The sequence below is a fragment of the Anticarsia gemmatalis genome, chromosome 16 (assembly GCF_050436995.1).
Source record: "Anticarsia gemmatalis isolate Benzon Research Colony breed Stoneville strain chromosome 16, ilAntGemm2 primary, whole genome shotgun sequence".
NCBI classification, from domain to species: Eukaryota; Metazoa; Arthropoda; class Insecta; order Lepidoptera; family Erebidae; genus Anticarsia; species Anticarsia gemmatalis.
This window is the reverse complement of record NC_134760.1, coordinates 1,448,261-1,473,642: the sequence shown is the minus strand read 5'-3', so window position 1 is coordinate 1,473,642 and position 25,382 is coordinate 1,448,261. Positions and strand designations below refer to the sequence as shown.

Sequence of the window (25,382 nt, the reverse complement as noted above, 5' to 3'; positions counted from 1 at the left end):
AGTGGTCAACCTAGTGTCAAAGTTGTTCAAGCCACCCAAGGCCTTGGATATGGCTTATAAAAAAATAATAACATAGGATATACTGGTGAAATCTTCCCTCGCAAACAAAATCACTGTTAAAAGCAAGTATTACCTTATATAAAGTAGTATATTTAGAAGCTAAGTAAATCGCAAACAATTTCCTCCACAATGCCTACAGTTATTAGTACTTCAGTACATCTGTACAAATGATCGGCGTCACAAGCGTTGTATCTGCGTAAGAGCGGCTATTAATCAACTTGCTCATTCGCTAAAAACGTGAGTGGATAAAATGTCGTAGCTTTGCGTTGTGGAGTGTTTTTTTTAGGTTTCCGAGGTGAAGAACATGTTCCTATATAACATTTGTAGAAATTTAGGCAAAGGTATGTTAACTACTTACTTCCCATTTTTCGCTGCATAACAGTGGGCGAGCTTACTGCCATCTATCGGGTATGTTACCAAACTCCGAATTGCGATTAAAATATTCGAATAGAAGCTAGGAAAATCCAAGTTTGACGAACCCAAGACAGTAAGTTTGTGTAACAGTTCAACATTTTCAAACACTATCGCTCAGACTACAAAAGTCTGACGTATTGAAGACTTTGCTACTAAACAAAATCTTGTCTTAAAACTATCTCTACTACAACTGCTTCTTTAACCACTGCTTAGATAGCAATAGCACCATAAAACCACTTCTCAAGTCACAAACATCGTTTTCACTCACGCGTATAAACCGTTTCACCTAATCCCAGTATTAAAAAGCGTCATTTTACAGGCATATTCGCGCTGCAGCCATACATCAGGCTTAGTACGAACGAGCCATTAGCGACGCTGCTTTCATTAAAAAAATCGTCGTAATCGTGAATTTGTTCGTAGTACTTTTAATTTGTTGAAGATGACAGGACGTGAGAACTTTTAGTATGTGATGTCATTAATTTTGGAAGGTTTGACCTTATTCTGGAAATTTTCTTGAAGTTTTTTTGCTAACTCTTTAGTCGTAAGAAGAAATTACTTGCTTGATCATTTTGTTTTTTCCTTATTAAAGGGCGTATTTTTTTCTGGTTCCTTGTTTGTTACGTTTTGTAAAAGTGGTTGATAAGTCCAATAATTTTTAAAAGACGTTTTGTGACGGATTGATGCGTAACGTGTTTCACTTCTCCACTATAAGAGCATAAACACACAGCTTGTTATGTAGTTAATAAACCTTATCAGAACTGAAATTGAACCCACTATTATTTTTTATTTATCGTCCCTTTTCTCGAAAAATATTTCCTTTCGAATGAAGGAGGGGTAGAACTTGCGTTCACCAATTGCTGGTTTGAGACTTTGTGTAACGAAGTTTTTGAGGGCATTGTTATATAGCAATTAAAAACAAACGTACAGTAGTATTTCACAACAAACTTATTTTTTATCCAAAAAGTTTGCAAACATTACTTCCCACATCGCTCATTCTTAACCTAAATACAGAATCACATCAAATAATAATAATAAATCCGTACAAATAACACAAAATTGCTTCCTTCATATTTCTTATAAAAATAAAACGGAGACGAGAGAGATATACAAACAAGCTTGTTGACTCAGGCCTTGCGATCTGTTTGTACTGTCCGCTAATATTTGTTTTAATTCATATAGATTATCTTCCAGGAATATGGCATAGGCTTTTTGATGTACAAATGTATACATTACGAGATAAATAATGAGACTAGATGTGATTTTTTTCGATCATAAAGCGCTTAACTTCTAATACTAGGTTATTTGATATTTATTAAACTTACTGTAAAAACCATAGACATTTCAAATAACTAAAGCAAGTTACAGAAAATGAAGCTTCAATAAAATAACTCTTTGACCAAAATAAAATGACAATGTTAACGCTTCTTCGATACTATCGAAGTCCTATCGACCAAATGTCAAAAACTCGATACACACACACGATAATATCGAAAATTGTTTGTTATATACATAATCCCATCACATTCCTAAGTAAGTTTTGCCATCTTTTATGCAGCTATGAATATAATGTATGATTTCAGAGTGTGTCATAGTTTCTATAGTATTTACTTCACAAAAATATCGACGGTACCTTCAATCCTCACAACAAACAAACAATAACGACAAATACCATAATACATCAGTTTCAATTACTGTACCTGTTTACAAACTAAAATGGAAGCAACGTCTTCAAGTCTGCCAGTCTTACTAAATATTTGTTGCTCTACATTGCGAATAATGGAGTGTGGAGTGAGTTATAAGAGAAAGCGATTGAGATGAGTTTGACAGTTTTAAGCAGACATGTCATCAGCGCAATGTCGGCTTATCTTTTTGTTACGCTATTAGGTCCGGTATATAGGCTGAGCACACCGTAAGCGTTGCGTATCTAAAGAAACGAATGCACGTCATCGTGACTTTGCAGTGTCCCAAACAAATTGTATTCGACATGTTTAGGTGTATTTTGACCCAAATTTTATTGTAGCTTGAATGAATAGCTTAACAAAGAGCCAAAATTATTTTTTTGCGTAACCAACAGTTGTAAGGAAGGATAAATATTCAAACAAATGTCTGAAAGCCTTAGAAAGATTTTAGTAATGTTTTTCATACCACATATTTCTAAAGGCTTGAAATATTAGTCTATCCGTAAAGAAACGAGACTGTCAAATATACCTCATCAATCCTATATTTCCAACAAAACAAATATCTCAGGTCATTAGTTTCCCAAACCGCTTACCCTCTGCCCTAGAAACATTTCCAATAGTGTTCATTAATTCTAGAATACCTAGGACATTTATCACATCTAGACTGGTATATTAGTACCATCTATCAGTTTCGATTGAGAACACTGTTTACTGGCGGCCATCTTGTTCTCACTCAATATTTGTACGTCAATCGTGACAAATGATATGAATTTTATGGTACAAGTCATGGAAGATAGCGATGATAACGTGTGATGATTTTATTTATCATAGTTAGACAAAAATATGTATAGTTTTTATCATGAATAATGATTTTGCAGCATTTCTTAACAACCCAATAGGGACAACCCACTAGGGTAACAAGGGACTATTCGCTAGACCATGTTTTTATGCATTGTAAAGGATTTGGTAGTTTTAGTAACTTTATTACTTTCATTATTAGTCAACACGGGAATAGAAAAAAGCTTTAATATTTGTTTATTTTAACATATTAGTTCTGCATTTAACCACGTTCGCTTTTTCCTACGTATTAATTATCAAAAAAGAAACTATAAATAGAATTTCTATACAATTTCAAGTTCACGTTCACATTAATTTTTGCACTACCAACTATTTTCAATTGGATTTTTTTCACAAAACACACTCGCTTCCTCTTATAACTTGCACCACAACCGAAACCGTCGACCACAGAACAACACGATGATTGACGATGTAACGCTCGCGCTTCACCATCCGGCCCTCGCTTATAAAAGCGTTCAGTATCCATTATCAAAGTCAAAAGAAGCTAATGTTTTGTTAATTATTATTTATCGTTCAAGATAAATTAACTTAGAAGATATTTAGATCATGAATTTTCTATTAAGTTTTTTGGTATTCAAAGCGCGATTTTCTAATACTATCGACTTAAACAACGTCCCTAGTGAGTTGTTCAGGAATTCATTTATAGGTACATTTTTAATATCAAACTGTCGATAATCGATAGCTCTGACTGCAGAGAAACGCGCTACTGCAATTTACTCGTAGCTATGTTTTGGGGTCATATTAATTTATGAAATTCGGCTCAAATTATACCAAGGGATTGCTTATTCTATAACCATTAAAATAAAATAAATTGTATTGCAACTCATTTTAATCATAGTGATCAATATTCATTGTCTTTTATTTACCCCATGCTACGTAAAGTCGGTTCCACCTATCCGACAACAATTTGAAAATTAATTTTATAGAAAATCTATCTAAACAGCTCTTCTCTTCCACAGGTGATAAAAGTGATATCAATATTCTTCATCTGCGTGTCAGTCTTCTCGTTTTGCCTGAAGACGCACCCTGGTCTTCGGGAGTACCCCTCCGTGACCTTCCTGGCTGATAACATGACCATCAACTCCACGGAACCCACGGGAGTGACTCCTCACAGCAATGGGAGACCACATGCGGCGTTCTTTTATATAGAACTGGTGTGCAACGTGTGGTTCACTATTGAACTGCTAGTCAGATCTGTAGTAAGTATGCTTTTTAAGGTTTGGATTTGGATGGGTGAGCGTTGTGTTTTTGTTTGGAGAAAGAATGATTGCGAAAGGAACTCTTTTAATTGGTCTCTAGTGAACAATAACCAATCGAATTTTATTACTGTATGTTAGTAAAGAGCATTTTGAAGGGGATTTTTAACATTTGGACACGAGTGTGGTTTAAAAACTTAATAAAACAACAATAACTTGTAAAACCGACATTTGAAAAATAATTATATTACTAAACGGAGTTTTAAAAAACAAAAGCAACTATTTATACACATACAATACCGGGTTAAGCTATAATTCTTTTCGTATCGTATAAAAGATTAAACGGAACACTAAAAATATCTTTCAATTTATTTTCGGGCACAATTCATTACTTTGTCGTTCCAAAACTTCATTGAAATCGTATTCCCGTTGTCTTACTTTTTAACTTACCTTTACCTTTTCTTAAAAGAAACACCGGTAACTAATGTTTGTTTCTAAGTTTGTATAAAACAGAACTAAGAACGCATTATCTTGATTAATTCTACTTTCAAGTTAATCTTTGGTTTTCAAGTTTTACTCCAACTTTAGCACTTTGGAAAATAAGTTTTTTGGTTTTTACCTTCCACTACCATCGATAAGTAAGTAATCACAATTTTCTACTGTCGGCACATAAACACGAGATATTGAGCAACGAGAATTTGACATTTAAAATGTACTGCAAAAATAGTTCCTACGGCTCACGCTAGAGGCGCTAGTCAGTTTTTTAAGCCATTATATTGTCCCACTGCTGAGCGGTTAGGACTTGAGTCCACCACGCTGGCCAAGTGCGAGGTGGGCAGCGAAGCAAGGCGTATTCAACAAATTTTAAGCATGCAAGGTTTCATCACAATGACTTTTATAGCCCGTTAGAGGAAACAATTATAATAATATAATTATTTCAATTCATATAAAATGTTTCGATAACTAGCCGGTTGACGATAATAATAATATTAGGAAATCGTTCCTTTACATGAGTCAATCGAGGCGCACTTGTTTACGTTAAGTGTCACCTAGTATAATTTCCTATACTCGCTGCTATCGTAACGCTTTAGTATTTGTTTGGGGTTGTCATCTGAATTAGTTTCTGCAGAAAACGCTACAGGGCAGTAGTTCGTTTTAGATACAAAAATTCTTAAAAGTTTCTCAATTTTTTTTTTTTTTTTTTTTTTTTTTTTTTTATTTAAAAAAGACAACTCCCGCACTAAGAATTGCTCTTGTGTCGCGGGGACTTTTACAAACATACAAACAACGGACACAAAGCACAACCAGACCCGAAACAATTATTTAAGGATCGCACAAATAATTGTCCCGTGTGGGAATCGAACCCACGACCTCCCGTTGCAGTGGTATCGGCGTGGCGACCTAAACCACTGCGCCACGGAGGCAGTCGAAATACACAGAAAGTTCCTCAAAATTTAAGCTTCTTATTTGTTTTTTTACACTCCATCAGAAAATTAAACTTCTTAACAGATTCTTATAAAATTTGGCACAAAAATCTTTAACCGGATTAACATAAAACTATTTTTCTTTCCGGGAAAAAATCTCCATAATGTTTCTGGCAGAGACTAGTTTAAATTAAGTTTAAAGTAATTGTCTGTAACTTTCAAAAACACTCCAATTTTCAACTAAACGAAAGCAACTCGCTTATAATAAATTGTGAAGCAGAATATTTAGCGTCATGCAAGCGTATATTTACTGTTATTGTGCCGACAGCCACGAAATAACATTTTAAAGTGACTGCTTACTACGTACTGCTGAAAATGCAATTTTATATCAAGATGCGGATTGCGAGTTCCTTGAAAATTGCAGAATATTTTATTTTAACTGCAGAAAAGATAACTTACAGTATCCAGCAGTGAACATTAATCTTGTCTCCCGATAATATTATAAACTAAAACAGCTTAAAAGATAGCTAAAACAGTTAGATTGTTTCTATCAACCGAAGTAATATGAAAATTCATAATACCAACATATTCAATTTCAATATTTTTTCCAAAAATCCTTTAATCTAAGTTATAAAATATATTTATATCAAATACTAGCTGACCCGCGCAACTTCGCTTGCGTCCCCTAAGAGAATTGGTAAAAATGTTCCCCGTTTTTATAACATTTTTCGTTGCTACTCCGCTCCTAATGACCGTAGCGTGATGTTATATAGCCTATAACCTTCCTCGATAAATGGGCTATCTAACACTGAAAGAATTTTTCAAATCGGACCAGTAGTTCCTGAGATTAGCGCGTTCAAACAAACAAACAAACAAACAAACAAACAAACAAACAAACAAACTCTTCAGCTTTATAATATTAGTATAGATAATTAAATTCCGCTCAGAACTGTTTTCATGAAAAAGTAACAAACATATTTTATCCATACATACGTCTATCTTTACAAACTTTAACATTTAAAATATTAGTAGAACACTATCTTCTATAGCACAAAATTGAGCCGTATTCTAAGAGTAAAAACAAGTGAACCTACTCATAATAAAAGAATGATGAAATTACATTATAACTCAGTACATCAATATTTATTAAATCCCATATAATAACAGCTTTATTACTCTACAAAAACCACGAAAATTACTTTTCAGAGTAATTTCAAAACTTTGTAAAACCACATTAGGATTACAGAGTACTCAGCGCGAAGAAAAAATATCCTGACATAAATAATTTTGCGAGAATTTTGGAAAACTTTTCAATTCATTCTGTTTATTATTTGGACCCAGGGGTCTATAATGTACAAATGAACTTCCCTAACGAGCCCATGGACAAACAATGTTATTATTTTGTTGAAACTTAAAAGCGGTGTTTTCGCTTGAAAAAGTTTTGAATTTGAGTTATTTATTTTACCTACTTTAAAAGTTTTCTTCAGAAGATTTAGTGATATAGAAATTATTCTTAGTGACATTTTTCGGAGATAATCGTCTATCTGATTTTATAGAGTAATTCTTATTTTTTGTCATAATTTTGTTGGTAATTAATAAATGCCTCCGTGGCGCAGTGCAACGGGAGGTCGTGGGTTCGATTCCCACACGGAGCAATTATTTGTGCGATCCACAAATAATTGTTTCGGGTCTGGTTGTGCTTTGTGTCCGTTGTTTGTATGTTTGTAAAAGTCCCCGCGACACAAGAGCAATTCTTAGTGCGGGAGTTGTCTTTATTTAAAGGAAAGGAAAGGAAAGAAATAGTTGCTGCAACTTTTCTTTTATATTCATCAAAATTATACTTTTGGTACGTAGGATAGAAGGTGTAGTATACAATGAACTAGGCACTACAGCGAACGAGCATTAAGACAATTTACCATCATCATGTAGATGCCCCTAGTTCAGGGGATTTTTTTTTTTCATAAATTGTCATGATATTTAGCGTTCAGGCCTGCTACGGTTTATCTTTAGTATTGCTAACATTAATTAAATGAAACTTGGTTTATAGAAACGTACCATCATTTTAAACAAAGCTCAAAATCACGAAACCGATTCCTAAAACAGTATTCCCAAATTTTTCCTAAAGATAAAACGTTCACCCAATGGGTCGATATTCATCAAACTCTGGACAAAATGTCAAACGGGATTCAAAAAGGGAAATAAAAATGCTCGCTCGAACGTCCTGTAATTTGGCACTATGTACACAGAATAACAGGGAAACACAAACAAAGTCGTCAGTTTAATCACTCGTTGCTTTTGTGATACGGAAATATGGCCGCGGATTATTCAAAACGAATATCGAACAAGTTTTAAGCCGGATTTTGTTGTTAGTTTCTAGTTTCTGCGGCGATTTGACTTTTAAATATCGGGGCGGATAGTAAAAATTTTGGTTTATTTATGAGCTACCTATGTTACTGGCTTTTACTTGCTTGAAATTTTCTTTTCTTTTCTTGGCAATTTAGACAGGAATTTTGATGAATTTGCAATTCTATAACATTTTAATGTTACAAAATAAGATTTGATGCAATGTTTTGACTTACACAATCAATCTAGTAGTTGCTGTATTATTAAAAATGTATTTAGATTCCCAATTTTATCTATCTAAACAAAAATAATAGATATGTAATAAAACTAGAAGAAACTTTGCATCACTTAAATTATCACGAAAAAAACAGATATATTATTTATACAAAGCACACGACCAACATTTCTGTTATTCCAAGACCCATTGCACCAATACCCAGTAAACGCAAAACCAAGTGGAATCATTAATTTCCAGTGGTAAGCTCGAGACAAATTGCCACGAGCAAAAAGGCATGCTCGCCTTTGTGCTAGCGTACAATTACAAACCACTTTGAATATAATTAATTTTTAATTTCTACCCCTGTAATTGTTGCTTTTACTTTTGTAAAGATTTTTTTTTCTACAATGTTTTATCAAACTGTGCCGAGATCTAAGCATTTTTGTGTCTAGGATTTTTAAAGAGATTTTGTCCAACAGACTATTTTGTAACACTGTGCAAAGATTTTCTTAATAAAAAGTGTCGTTAATCAAGGCTTACTTTTATCTTTATAAGAAAGTTTTACATTTTTGGAACCAGTGTTACGAAAAGTCTTCTTTAATTACTCTTTATGAGGAAATATTAGTAATCGTATTTTGAACAGATAAGTCTCTAATAGTCTGAAAAAAAAATTATAACGGTTTGCATGCTATCACATCATGTGTACATGAATAAAACATCAACTTTAATGACGTCAAACGTACATCATACAAACACACATAAAATTACGACATCTTCCAAAATGATTCTAAAAATAACTCTAGGGGTGGATAAATCGATCCTAACTGAAAGCATTGACAATTATAAACCCTTGTTGCAAAAGTTGCGCCGCGTACTGTATTTAAAAGTAATAGTAGAGTCAAAATTGATCACTATTCTAAAACTTTCAACTTTTAAATGCAGAAACACTAGAACGTTTTAAGACTTACTTTGCATGTACTAGTTTTTTTGCATTTAGACATAAAAACTTTAGCATCTGTCTAAAATTTTTTATTCTTTGGTTTCTTTAAAATTGTAATGTAAAACCAAAGAACTTTTGTCCAAAATAGTCGCCGAAAAGGGAATGCAACAAACGGCTGCACAATAAATTCTTCGTAACTGTCGTACATTCGGCAAAAGTTCTCTTATAAATGGCGGAGTGCCAGATGAATTAAAACTGAAAACGTGGGCTGTAATTAAAACTGGGTAGTTAGGTGTGTTTTATTATGAGATATAAGATTTATGATGAAGATACGACGTTACGATGGTTTCATAGTCTTTGCGGATAAGGATCTTAAGTAGAGTGTGGAGTGGCTGTAATTTTGAAGGAAATTAACCTATTTTTGAGATTTATTCTGATGCAAAATGCTAGGAATGAATCTACGTAACGTAAAATGTAGATATATTCAATGTAATAGATAAATCTAGCAGTGAAAGAATAGGAAAAGTCAACAACTTCTATTATGAGTATGAGTCTTACATCTTTGTTCGTCATATAAAAGTTCCGCAGCCGTTTCCGTACTATTCATCTATACTAATATTATAAAGCTGAAGTGTTTGTTTGTTTGTTTGAACGCGCTAATCTCAAGAACCACTGGTCCGATTTGAAAAATTCTTTCAGTGTTAGATAGCCTATTTATCGAGGAAGGCTATAGGCTATATATCATCACGCTACGACCAATAGGAGCAGAGCACCAGCAAGAAATGTCACAAAAAAACACACACGGTGGTAAATTTTAATAATTCTCTCTTTTGTGACGCAAGCGAAGTTGCGGGAGTCAGCTAGTTTATAATAAAGCTTGGTAATTTAAATAGATATCTTGATTACATCAGCATTTGGTGAAGCAGTGTAACCATGAACCAACGTCAAATGGTTTTAAAACAAAAAAAAATACACATGTACAGAGTCGCATGGATTAGCTTGTTCCTAGGAAATAAATGTCAAAAGCCTTTCGGGCGGTTTTATCAACTTTGACTCTAGGTTGACCACTAACCTTACGTCAAACGAAACAAAAGGAAATAAATCAATCAAATCCCTTGCATTTAGTGGCCGGTAGTTCAAATATCAAGTGCAAATATCAGAATACCAATCATACTATATCTACATTCGGTAATTAGAAACTGGCTATTAATACGAGCCTTCAAACCGCAGTATTTACTTCAAATTGTTTTCTATGTATCTTAAGTTTATTTACATTAAACTTTATTTGTTTGTTCAAGAGAAACAATCATGAGGCTAAACTATTTCTTGGCGATGTACCAAGAAGGTTTTACTTGAACGTGTCCTGTATTCAAGATTCATTATTTATTTAAAGCCTTTGCGGTAAGGTATTGGCTTTTTAATGAAGAAAATGAAAGCTTGTAGTAACGGTACAGCGAGAGAAGTTTGTTAGGATCGTAACTAGTGGTGTTTTTTGTCTCTGTGTATCTCTATGCGAAAAGCCATTGGAGGTCGATTTATACTGTTTTATACAACTTATGTGAAAAAGCTTGTCAAATTAAAGGTTCTAAGATCTATGAATAAAAAAAAACTGATGACATTTGACAATATACTTTATTCCTAGGAACATTATAATATTGCCTTTTAATCAAGTATTGGACATTTAACAGTGCTTTATAATCTGCTAGTAATTTTGCATTGGAGTCGCGTGTTTGATTTCCAGCCAAATAACACAGTTACAATTATTATTTGCTCTTTTATTGTACATCAGTGGTTTTAGTACTTAATGTAAGAGGATACATTTACATTACATTAAACAAGCACCACTCATTACATAGAAAGTCCACTAAAAGTCCAAGTTTGTAAAATAGGGCAATAGGACACCATCCCACAAAGTTTAAGATAGGGGAACATTTGCCAAGTGGTCGGTATCTGCAGCTGTCGCAACTGAACTTGTTTGAAACGTTATCAGTGTTTTTGTGGGTATAAACATAATTGTTTATAGATAATTTTGCATTTATTTGGAATTTTGTAAATGTTGATGAATACTTTCCCGTATTACAAGACATGAATGAAGCAAGGGAAGTTTGTTACGATGACCAAGTGGCGCCTACCCTTATGAGAATATGGCATGATTTTATGTATCACTTGCAATTTAAATAAATAAAAAAAATCTAATATTTAAAAGCATTGCTTGTACATCTTTTTGTCAGTTATAAACAAAGACACGAACCGTCGTATTAAAATCAACGTATAAACACCATCAGTCGCAAAACCATTTTTTGAATCGATATTTTTTAAATTTAATGCACATAATCCCAATTAATCAGGATCACTATAACTACAAAACTATAAAATACAAAAATAGGCCATTTTAATTCTACAGTAACTCAACAAACCAACGCAAATTCATTGGAACAAACTTGTATATAACAGGCTAGCCGCGGGCGCCAGTTATTTTCCAAATATATGTACAATAAATACATTTTAGTACGACATGTATAAAGCTGATGCCTTCAGGCTATATTGTACCACAATTCTGGACATTTCATAGAGTTAATATAGCAATATGCGTGTATTTTTTACATAGATATTGGTAAATGCTAATAGCGAAAATTGGACAACTCACACACGGTCATTATTTATATATGACTGCCTCCGTGTCGCAGTGGTTTATGCGATCCACAAATAATTGTTCCGAGTCTGGTTGTGCTTTATGTCCGTTGTTTGTATGTTTGTAAAAGTCCCCGCGACACAAGAGCAATTCTTAGTGCGGGAGTTGTTTAAAAAAAAACAATAATAAATAAATAAAAAAAAATTAATACAAATTTACCAGAGCTTGTACTATGGTAACCAAGTAACTGATAAACATACTTAAATATATACTTCTTAACGCATAATGATCATGTTATCTTAGTACATAAGCTACATCAATGCCAAGATTCGTGAAAATACGATCAGTAGTTCTGGCGTGATTGAGAAACAAAAAATACATTCAAAAATCCAAACTTTCGCCAGTATAAGTAGATTTGCCTCGGTTTCTGAGGTACATTTAGCGGTAGTTTATCTAGTCAATAGCGTTTAAACTCATATAAAACGCTATTGATTAGATAAACTACCGCTAAATGTGCTCAGAAACCGGGGTTAGAAGTTTAAATGACACTATATCTTACTATCACGTTACCAAATTGGTAAAGAATACTACAAAAACCAAATCGCAGAAAGCTCAACAGTAAAATATACATAATTTGACACACACAAGGGTTATAACATATTGCTCACACATTTTCGACCATGTAATACGGACATAAGTCTGTTTGTTTATGCTCACCATGTGTTCCCATGGGGTCTTATGCAAATATCAAAGGAAAAACAGTTTTGAAAAGTTCCCTGTTATCATGGGCTGAGTTTTAGGGGTATTTGTGGAGATTTGCATCGTGTTTTCAAAGTATAATGTATGCAAATTAATGTTTTATGCTGCTTAGCTTCTGTGCCATATTTTTTGTGGAATGTCGGTTTTGGGTTGGTGATTTTACTTAAGACTTATAGTAAACTAATCGAAAAGGTTGCTTTGCATAGTAGTGTTGCGGTGAACTGAATTAGCATGGTCAAGAAGTGCAAGCTCAAAGCTTAATTCAAGTACTGTTTACTGATATTAGAAAGTGTTTTTAGGTAAAAGTTCGAAATAAAAGTATTGTTCAGACTTTTACCAATGAGAGTTGGTAAATATTAGGTTTTACCGGAAAATCTTAGGATTTACCACAGTTCGTGCTTTTACAGTAACATAAATGTACTATTTTTTCGGATCCTTATCATCTCATAACATCTTTCTATACTTAGTTTTTTTTTAAATTATATTTTATAAAAAGTTATCTTCAACGGTTAAAAAATACCACGAAGCAACTTGCACGCTTGAGAATTCTTTTAGCTCAATTTACTATGCCGTGAAAGATGCGAAACAGCTTGTAAAAAGTTGTTCAAGGAATTTTCAACTTTATTCCAAGTACGTAACGTCTAAATTAGGTTACAGTTAAAAACTAGTCGCACGTCTTGTGAAGAATTCTTGAGCATTTCCGCGAAAACTGTAGTTGTCAAACTAATTTGCACTTTAATTAATGGAGATAAAGACATTTTCATGTTTAATGTCTATTTAACTTTAGTTCGAGGAAAATGTAACATGAATTTGTGCTTTTTCCATTTTCTTCCACTAGATGAGAAAATGAATATGACCCTTATAATTCCTTTAGGTATGTCTTTATGAAAATAGTATCTTGTGTGAGATTTGATCTCACAAAGTATGTTGTAGCCGTGGCCATATGAGGTTATTTTTATAGCATCCAAAAAAAAGTGCAATCATTTATCTTTCATGAGGCTCTACCCAATTTGCGAACAAATGAATTCAGAAATTGTAACTATTATAAGTGTCAACATTTGATTTGATTTACATTTTAACAATACCTACTACATTTGAAATAGCTGAAACTAAATTATACCAATATTTCAAATAGCCAACGTCACAAAGTTGTAGACGGTGTAACGTAAATGTAGTTATGCCTTGCCTTCGTATGGCCTTTGTATGCGGCGGTGGCAGTTACCGAGTGGTAAAGACCATTTTGCATACTATTTCATCCAATTTGGGATAGCAGTTTTGTAGCAAACACATAACAAGTTAGTTGTGCTGTTATTATATTATAAGATTCTGTTACTATTTTTCCATGGTTGAGGCGTCCATAGACAGTTGCACTCACCGGTCGATTAAACGATCTGTGGGTTAAGCAACCCTTGGCGCGGTCACTTGGCGGTATTTGAACTGGTCGTCTTTGTGCTTCGGTGGGCACTTTAAAAGTCGGCCCCGGTTGTCATCTACTACGATAACAGTCGTTAAGCCATGTCAAAGGCCTTCGGGCAGTTTGAACAACTTTGACACTAGGTTGACCACTAACCATACGATAAAAAGAAGTTTTCAAGGTGAAAAGAATTGCGTGTCCAGGTTATAAACGACATGTTTGCCCAATCTAAACAAAATTCAAACAGTAATTCTGCTAGAAAAACGATGAAAGAAGCAGAGACGGATGTATATCCTCTCCCTCCCTCTGAACTCTTCCGTATATGATAATAGTAGGTCAGAAAATTATAACAGAAAGTCAATAATGTTATTGTCATTAGCGATTTCCATCAGAATAAAAATAAACAATAAATTCTAACACGATTATGAGTTAATCAGCTAACACCATGTGTCAATAAAATCTAAGCTAATATGATTGGATTCAACATGACCGATAGTAAAACTGGTATTGTTTTAATATGCTAATGGAACTAATATTTATGTCACAATGTGATGAAGGACAAACTAAATACAAAGAATTTGTATATAGATTATGTATATAAAAGTGAGACGTATTTATCAGAATTAATACTCATTTCTGTAATCATTTTTCACAATTAGTATTGACTATATGTTAAACAGACTAGTAAACATACTACATAATATAATATATAAGGAACTTTACTAAGCTTTCGGCAGCCAAATATTAAGTGCAATAAAAGTCCAACAGAAATTACGAAATTGCCACACTTTGTCAGGCATATTTGTCAAAGCCTCGAGATCCATATTTACATACATACATATAATATATATATTATGTTACTGTAAAAGCCCGAACGGTGGTAAATCCTAAGATTTTCCGGTATAACCTAAGATTTACCGTCGAAAAAAGTTCGAAATAAAAGAATTGTTCGGACTTTTACCATTGAGAGTTGGTAAATCTTAGGTTTTACCGGAAAATCTTAGGATTTACCACAGTTCGGGCTTTTACAGTAACATATACATAGTTCAAAAGCGCAATTCTCTACAGACGGTACTGTTGAGTATCTAGAGTTTGACATTTATTATAGTATACTGCCAAAATAGTTCCTACAAAACCCGCTAGAGGCTCTGATCAGATATTCGTGCAAAATTTCTAGCGATTGTCGGTAGTCGATAGTAGTAGGGAGTAGCGCTACAAATCACAGATTTTAATACTACTAACTTTTTTTAGTAAAAGTAAAATGTATTACTTTTCTTGTGCTCGAAGACATGCAACAAACATTTTAAAAACTTAACTACAAATACTTATTCTAAGCATAATAAAGCCCTTATTCAGAAGCCACAACGTTAAATACTAAACAGTAAAGCAATTAATATCTACTAAAATGGCCAGTTACTATGCACTGCAGTTTAATCAGCTTGAATATCTAAACGCATAGCGTATGAATTTGTTAGGGGTTCCCTAATTAGGGGCTTAATAATGTATTAACAATACGGTTATGTACCGGAAATTTACAGCGGTGGTTTATTATGCAAGGCTGTGAGAATGTTGTTAGGTAAAAATGTGTTTATATAACAAAATCGCGCACAGTCAATTAAAATGTAGCATTTACTTAAAAATTTGCTTACCTAAAAGTTTTACTGCCTCCGTGGCGCAGTTGTTTAGATCGCCACTTCGCTAGCATTTGGTCGTGGGTTCGATTCCCACATGGACTAATTATTTGTGCAATCCATATACATAGTTAATTGTTTGTGTCCGTTGTTTGTTTGTTCAAAAGACCCAGTGACACAAGAGCAATTCTTAGTGCGGGAATGGTCTTTTTAAATATAATGTTAAATGTTAAAATAAATATTATTCTATCGCTTTCTGTGTGTGTCTTTTGCGCTTAAGTTGTGATTTTTGTGTTGTTGTTAACTGTCAAACTCGTAGTGTTGAGTTCGATTTCTACGTCAAGAGAATAAAAAGAGACTTTGTCGTTTTAGTTGGTTGAAAATCACATTTTTTCCTTATTTAGATAAAAGCATAAAACGAGTATTTACGCATAACCCTATATCTTTTCCTTCAAGCATAAATCAGACATTATATCCATTACAACAAAACTAAATCTGAAAATAGATTTACTCAAATATAAAATACTCTTTACGTCTGTACTAGATTATACATTCATACATTCAAATACAATTTCAGTACTGAAATTCAGCAATATTTGAACTCATAACCTTGCGGTTGGCTGCACTGAGCGATATATTTGCATACGACGTCTTTCAGCTGTAACATTAAAGAACATGCTTGAGGTTGTACTCGAGTTACGGAAATGTGAGTGTATGTTAGCGTAAAACGGGATATAGTAGTAGCAATAAGCTGGTAGACGCGTCATTGTGGTACTACTGACTTTAATATGATATACATAGTAGAACGATTCTCTATAGTCTGTTCTAACGAGTATTGGAATTAGACATTTAAAATGTAATGTAAGCAAGGATCTTACTTAAGTAATGTTCGTTCGTGTTTTTGCTTACGCCTACGTGAAAAGGCGAGGTTTTATATATGTATGTATGTTAAAACATCTGTATTCAAATAAAGCTTTCTTTACTAAACCAAACGGCACTGGGTAACATTCGTTTTCAACGTTGCTTTGCTAATAAAAATTACATATGATAATTATACAAGTAAGAGTTTGGGCTCTCCCAAACTCCTTCTTTTATTCTAGTCTTGTTACATTCAAGCCGTAAAACAGGTGATGTAAAACGAGTTGAACGTAAAACGAGTCATCGTAACTTGAACCTCACATCTCGAGATCATTAGATGTTGAAGAAAACATCAAAAGACACAACTTTGACTCTTTTGATTCCAAACACTTTGTAACAAATATGATTTATTCAGCCTTCGCCTTATTCGCACGAAATATATTGTTAGGGTGATGTATTGTGACGTCATAATACATGTTGAAAATTGCTTTTTGGAATATCAATTTTTGCGAGAATTGTTTTTTGTATATCATTATTTTTGGTTGTTTGAACTCGAAGGCTTCTTTTGTTTTTTAGGGAAATATTACTTGATTTAATTTAGAATGTAATGAGTCTTATGTCGCTAGGAGCTCTTCAAGCAAATTAGTTAGTTGGATGTAAAATTACACTATCTAACAATTAATCAATTTGTTACAACGATACGAAGCATGTTACGGTACGGTTACTTTTTTATTAAGACTCCTTTTATTAAGACAGAAGAAGTTTTGTAATAACAATATTAAAATAATATAGTGTTGTCCACATTTTGGTTTTGAACTATCACTGATAAAAAGACGAAACAGTCCACCGTTTTTTATATTTATTTATAAAGCATTATCGTATCTCAAAGTCGAGTATGTACCTCTACTATAGATTCTCACTTAAAACGAAAAGCAGACGGAAACTCGATTCTATTTCATAAATTAAGACAGAACTTCCGACTATCTTTAACTGATAGAATGTAAGTTTCAAACTAGCGCCCATTCTTGAGACTAAGTGCAGTACTAAAAATAAATTGCACTTTTTGAACTTTGAATTCAAAATAACATTACAATTTAACATCCAACGTATAGTCCAACAACTTAGTAGAGGACCTTGTGATCCTTGTTCCAATCACTAATTACATACTAGCTGACCCGCGCAGCTCAACTTATGTACTTTCCTTGCATTTTCGTGCTTTTAATTAATCTCCATAAAACCTTTCCCGTGTCTTAAAGACAATTTTACAAAAACAATAAGCCTTTTTTGAGTATTGCGCTTAGCAACACATTTATATATAAAAATGTATACAAAATTCAAAATTTAGATCATCGATACACTTGCTTATGCTACTGATGGTGGTCTGTTTAATACTATTAGACGATTTTATTTCAATAATGCCTTTTACCCATAGGAGTAGGCAGAGCCCAAAAAAACTATAAAACACAAAACAATACAGTATAATCTCGATAAATATTGTACACTAAGGATTTCTTTTACGTAGTCGAACTACAGTAACTGTAAAACTTAGCACTCAAAATAGTTCTTGCAAAAAATAACAAATAAATCCGTACAAAGAGAAAAGGCTTTTAACTGAAGAGTGTACGGAACCAATCAATGTACAAATTGATTCCAATTGGAATTCCGTTTGTCTTTTTGTTATTTGAGAAATTGAGGGCGTAGAGGAGGAGAGTTTTTCTAAGAGGTTTTTTTCTGCACTTACTGGTAGTGCTTGTGAGTGTAGTTCATTTTACATTTAAGTGTATGTTTGTATAATAAAATCTCTTTGTACCTTATTTTGTAATGTTACGCTAATTGTGCTTGGAGATTTAGGATAACCCTACAATTTTCAAAATGATACTGCTGGTCCCATGTAATAGGGGGTAAAATTACTGTTATATAACAAGCCGATAACAAAATTTGGGCAGCTATTAAAAATACTTAAGTACAAATTAGAAAAACCCAAAAACCAATTTCTTTCCTGGAAATTGAACCAGATACTACATTATCAACAGTCAGACACACTACCGCTTAGAAGCAGACATATAGCTAATGAAACTAATTAAGTCTTCTACTATGTTAAATTTATCATAAATTACGGAAAACTATCACCTTATAATATTTATAAGTCCATTATATAATTAACATTTAATGATACCACAGCAGTTATAATGCTATAAGAAACCAAATTATATACATTATACCTTCAACTTTGGTTCAAGCAAAGATTAATAGAATAATGAATAATCATTACGATTTTGTACAACAATGGGAGATATTTTGTCTCTGTCGAAACAATTAATAATGACTATTGAATCCTGACCGCTATTAACAAAGATATGAATGACCTGTCGATAACTGACCATTTGGTTAGTAAATGACCTATCTTTAGCAGATAACGTAGATTTATTATCGATAATAACTGATATTTTTACGTTAAGATGATAATGAAAGTAATTATTCTGCTGTATAAATATGTTTAGTAAGATTTTATCGAGATGTATGTATGTTATCCTATACAAAATATGTTTTTGTTTAGGATAACGAAAATTTGTATAAAACCAGCCATAGATTTTGATTATCATAATTAATTATTCACACCTAGTTTATTGTGAAGCCTTTATAATTGGCTTACACAATTATAGAAAATATAAACAAAATACTAGATTAGAAATTAAGTTCTATGTAATCTACAGTCGTATATACGGACACTTTTGGTAGTAACAAAAAACCTTGAAGAATTTTTAGAAACATTATTTTTTCGATAAGGAAGTAGTTAAATTATTACCGCGCTAGCCGTGCGACTTGCATACCAGCCTCTCTGCTAAGTTATTGAACTAAATAGCAATTTTTTTCAACGTCTAAAACATGTGCGTATGTGAATCTCACCCCAATGTAGTTTCTTTTTCCCATATATTCCATACAAGTCTAACGAAATGCCCCACTAATACTATTAATTAGTTAGCAAGGGTCAGTAAAGGATAGCTACCCGACCGGCTAAGTGCCGAAGACCTCACTATAGTGAGGTGATAGTACACATACCAACATGTCAACGGATCCATGCTGCGAGACATGAAACTGTTTATATAAGAATACATTTTTTAATCACAAAAATCAGGGTTGTATTGTTAGCTCATCCCATTGACCACGTTTGATTGCCTAAAAGGGGTCTACCTAAAGACATCTAAGTACGCATATTGCCTTTTTACGTCAGCACAAAATATGGTCTTGTGCAAAGTTACGAACATAACAAACATTACCAAACATACCTATAGCACTTGCATATCATAATATTGCAGCTTACAAATTGTTGAAGACGCAAAAAATCGCAAGGCCATGGTTTGCTCAACAAGTTTCACGAAGCACTATACTGCTTCTACTACTTGCTAACATTGGGTCTAACTTTTATTGAACGCCGTAACGGCTCGTTTCATAGTTGAAAACAATATGTGTGCTACAACCTCTACTGTACGAGAAATTAATGAGTGAGTGAATGAACAAATGAACTTACAGTTGGTTCCATTCATTTCAGTTTGAAGAATGCTTTCAAGAGTTCCAAGTTTCAATGAGAGTTGTTTTTTATTTATAAATGTTGAGTTATTTTGTTCAGCGGTTCTGTAATGAAAAAGTTTTAGATCTTGGCTTAAGTATTTTTTGTTGTTGAACAATAATATGTGGTGCTTTATTTTATTGTGTACTAGTCTTTGAAATTCTAAGTGTTAAGGTTAAAAAACATTCAGTTTAGCTTAGAGTTATTTCCATATATTTTTTGAGAAAATAATCTATACTAATATTATAAAGCTGAAGAGTTTGTTTGTTTGTTTGAACGCGCTAATCTCAGGAACTACTGGTCCGATTTGAAAAAATCTTTTAGTGTTAGATAGCCCATTTATTGAGGAAGGCTATGTATAGGCTATGAAGGCATATAGGCTATGTATCATCACGCTACAACCAATAAGAGCAGAGTACCAGTAAAAAATGTTACAAAAACGGGGAAAATATGACCCATTCTCTCTTATATGACGCAAGCGAAGTTGCGCGGGTCAGCTAGTCTGAAATAAACGGCCAACCTACTAAACCAAATTTTGATAAAAAAAATCCCGAATATAGCAAAGAGAATTAAACAGCATAAAAATTTTAAACTAAGTTACACTCCAACTTCACTCCGCTTTAAATGTCGTAGAGTTTCATAAAAACTATTCTTGCAATATATCCGTAAAAGCGTAACAACTTTCGTTTGGATAAAAATGACTAAAAACATATAAAAAATATATCCACAAACCAAACACATTTAATTATCTTCATCAAAGCAAACCAATTCGAATAACACACGGTTTTCCGCTTCGAATCGAAAAGTCAAAGTCAAAAGCGATATTATTGAGTTGAACCCAATCATGTAAATGCATTGAAATAAATCAATTTCGTTTCAAAACTCCTTTTATAAAAACATCAAAGGGAATTTTGAAATTACCATTTCACTCAATTGGTTTTTCTAAAACGGTTTGTGTGAGATTTTGTTACTGATTTTTGTATGGGATTGTGTTTTATGAGTGGTTTATGCGGTGTTGTGAAGTTCGGTAATACTTTTTGGGATATGTTACAGTTTTCAACTTTTATCCATTATCTATTTTCAAGGCAGATATCGTTGGGGAGGGCCTATATCCAGCAGTGACAGTGATATCAGATACCACTTTAACGACTAAAATTCCAACAATTCTGATCTTTATCCATACACATATGAACAGAATTGTTCTGTTCATATGTGTATGTGTATGGCATGACAGAACAATTATATGTTTTAGCGAACAATATTTCTCAAATAGGTAATACATATTTTCAACATCAAAACCTTTGTCCGCAACACTATCACAATTAAACGGCAAAACCAATTTAGATAAAATTTGTAGTCAGCATTTGTAGTTTCAATAAGAAATAAAATATCTTATACCTCATGACTAGTAAAGTACGATTCCCGTAAGCCAAGCCAATTTATCATAGATCTTACTTAGTTATTTTACCTAAATCTATATCAAACCTGAACCAGCCAATCAGACATTACTCATAGTCAACATCTGACACGTGTACACACAATGGTTAACCACATGTCTGTGGTTACAACGTGGTTCCAATGTTTGAGCATTCAGAGTAAACGGTAATTGCTTGAGTAACCTTTACGTAAACCACAACCAGCAATCTTGGATTGTGATCGAATACTAAATTTTGAATGTAGGAGTATTGGTCATATTTAGTTTTGTAGGTCAAAGGTTAAGATTGTAGTAGAATAATTATTGTAGGTCAACTTTTGAAAAAAAGAAAAAAAAATTTTTGTTGCCTTTTTTGGTATGGATAAAAGTGAATTCAGTGTTAAAGTTCCTTAAGGTGACTTGACTTGATTTAATTTTCATACTTAGTATAAAATTTATTAAAACTGACTATTAATAAAATACAGAAACGATTAGCTGAACACAGCACAGATCACAAAATGGCAACCCATCTTTGGAATGACTGCGACAGATTTGCTTACCCTACTAATCTGCCGTTTGCCATATTGTGAGTGCAACGAATTTTTAACGCCTGAACGTTTGTTAATCTTAAAAACATTTATTTTTTACAAGGTTTTTCAAAATACAACATGCATTACATTTACAAACAAACAAACAAGATAATTTATAAACCCATTTCGTAAGTTAATTAAGTTGATTCGCAAACAATCTGTTAAATTATTAGCACAAGTTTGCGGCGGGTGCATATCTGAAATGCCGACATCCGAGTTTGGTAAATAACTTATGAAAAGTCAAGTTTTGCCGGCTGTAGTGCTTAACTTCCTGGCCAACGGTGTAAGGGATGAAATGTAGGCTTCTTTTATTGGTAGTTGCTTTAAAAGCTGGGTTCTCAATCGCCAGTTAATATTATTCGAGGAACTATTTTGACGTCTCTCTCTTCCATGCCATGAATCCCATATGGTAGTGGGGTCAGAATTATATTGACGTAATTGAAGAAATTGTCCTGAATGTATTTAACTTCGAAATAGCAGATTAACTTTCAACAGATCTCTTCATAACTTAGAGTAAATCTATACTAATATTATAAAGCTGAAGGGTTTGTTTGTTTGAACGCGCTAATCTCAGGAATTACTAGTCCGATTTGAAAAAATATTTCAGTGTTAGATAGCCCATTTGCCGAGGAAGGCTATAGACTATATACCATCACGCTACGGCCATTAGGAGCGGAGTAGCAACGAAAAATGTTACAGAAACGGGGAAAATTATAATATCTCTCTAATGTGACGCAAGCGAATTTGCGCGGGTCAGCTAGTTACTAGATAAACTAATGTCCTCATTCAAACCTATTCGAATAGTAACAATCTTCTTTCATACTTCATATTAAATCTCCTTCCTATATTTTCTCTCGCACTCTGCACCACAGTGTAAAGCAGCTGGCCTAAGCCTCCGAGGGGACGTAATTTAATTATGATACTAGGTCATTCACTGCGGAGACATACTAATGCGGTAAATGCCTTAATATTCATCTTGTACTTTCATTTTTAAACAAAATATTTTATTTATATTTGCTATAATATTCGAAGTGAGAGAACTCGTTTCTGAATCTAATTATTATTAATAAAATTATTATTGCAGCTATAGTGACATTGTTGAATCATGTTGACAAGATTATGTGGCTATTTCAATTTAATTTAGTTGTTGTCCGCAGCATTTACCTTACATCCAAACCAAATTTTATACATACTTTCTTACTGAGATGGTGGGCACTAGGCAAGACTATAGAACACCCCTACAAACTTCTTTTGCTCACCGATGTTGTCTGTTGTTTGTATTTCAAGTTTCATACGTTATCAAAAAATAAATTCCATCCAGAAAATACAATATTAGACGCCTAGGTCCCTAACCAGACTAGACAAGATCTAGCGTCTCATAAATCTAGGGTCTTCAAATCCTAACATTCAGCTAGACCCACATATTGACCTCGGGCAATGAAGCTCTCACATTTGCGTTCTTGTATTCAGCGCTGGTACAGTCAGCGAGAAATATACTTAGCTTTTAGTAAATGGATATTTTTGTTTGGTTAGTAAAAGTTGAATATGTTTGTATAGGATTAGTGTTAGTGCTAAAGTTTTACGAATATGTGTACTTGATAGTACCTATAGTGTTTGCGTTAAATGTTTTGCTTCGCTAAGCACTATTCGTTATATCTTTAGCGTTGCTTTTCACTGATAGGAATTACTTGATACTTTTAAAGATTATACAAATGTCAAAACATATAAAAACATGTTATACATACATAAGCTATCTTTCGCAGAACTATTTTTAAAGCATGAAAAAGAAATATTAAGAAAACAGTTTGATTTTTCAGAATATTATTCTAACCTTTACAGTTTCCAATAAAGACAAATCATCTTGTAAAATAAACTTTCTGAAAATGATTTTTCTACAACACATTGTAAAAACAAAGTCTCAGGTTGTATAAAAATAAAGAATACAGAACAAACTTCATTTGAATTTTTTCACGAAACAATATACAGCGTGTGGTATTTTTTGCTGACGCTACTTTCTAAATAACCAACAGGGTATACCTTTGGATACCCACTTGCTCGTTTAATTTGTAAGGTAACAACCCCTGTTTCACCCACCCTCTAGTAATACTACTATTTATACCCTTATTTTCTTTAACACAGGTATATTTTGTAGACACATTTTCAAATTATATTTTTTATCTCAGAAATCTCTTTACCGAGTTCATACATACATACATGGTCATGCATATCATGACGCCTGTTATAGAAGAAACCGTAGGCAGAGGTGTATTAAAATACCAACGTTTCGTTATTAACAATGTTAGTCCCATGTAATGAAGGGCGAACCTATTGCCATTTACCGCGCACGTTACCAAACACCTTGCTACTAATTTGAAATATATTCTACTAGCTGACCCGCGCAACTTCGCTTGCGTCACATAAGAGAGAATGGGTCATAATTTTCCCCGTTTTTGTAACATTTTTCGTTACTACTCCGCTCCTAATGGTCGTAGCGTAATGATATATAACCTATAGCCTTCCTCGATAAATGGGCTATCTAACAGTAAAGGATTTTTTCAAATCGGACTAGTAGTTCCTGAGATTATCGTGTTCAAATAAACAATCAAACAAAAAAACTCTTCAGCTTTATAATATTAGTATAGATATATAATAGAAGTACAGACAAAAAATTCGAATACCGGATTTTGAATACAATAATGCCACTAATGTCAATTTCTTAGGTATTGTATATTCACTTTCAGAAACACACATTTGAAAAAGTCATATTGCATACATCTTTTTGATCATGAGTATACTTTGCTCTCAGGTAAATTCTCATAACATATACATATTTTCCATTTCTTCAATAAGATCTTTTTAGTCAATACTACTAAACTAGTGATATTACTAGACTTCGAAGTTTGTTTTTTGCATTTTATTTAAATTTTCTACTTTGTGTTGCAAATGAGGTTCAAGCTGTTTCGTTTGACGCATAAATAGAAATTGTGTTTCAATACATATTCATTTTATGAAAATAAGTTCGTATTTTTATTATATTGACTTGGGTTTACAATTTTTTTGACACTTAAAATAAATATTTAATATTTTTGCCATCAAAACAAAACTACAAAAATATATTTATGTGTAGTTTTAGTTGCAAATATTCGGATTCACAAAAAAAATGTTTTTAGCTTTAATATTGTTTTATATTTACACAAATATTTCTTAAATACATATGATATCTTAGTTAAAAAATAAGGCACACTTCGTGAAAGAAGAAACTGGTATCTGATATTTCTAAGAAAGAAGAATTTTTCAACTAAAATGTTTGGTAAGAACTACTAACTAATGACTGCTATTTACGTCACGTTATCTGCTATTATGAAATTCTTGAGCAATATTTTTT

The 25,382-nt window shown here is 33.0% G+C and overlaps 1 protein-coding gene across 2 annotated transcripts in view; it reads left to right on the top strand.

Moving 5' to 3' along the window:
- LOC142979497 (potassium voltage-gated channel protein Shaw-like) overlaps window positions 1-25,382 on the top strand; it is a 277,268-nt gene that overhangs the window by 138,536 nt on the left and 113,350 nt on the right. For both annotated transcript variants that reach the window (XM_076124428.1, XM_076124427.1), the window contains one exon: window positions 3,971-4,210. In XM_076124428.1, the coding sequence (XP_075980543.1) occupies window positions 3,971-4,210 (240 nt within the window). The remainder of the gene's footprint in view (window positions 1-3,970; window positions 4,211-25,382) is intronic.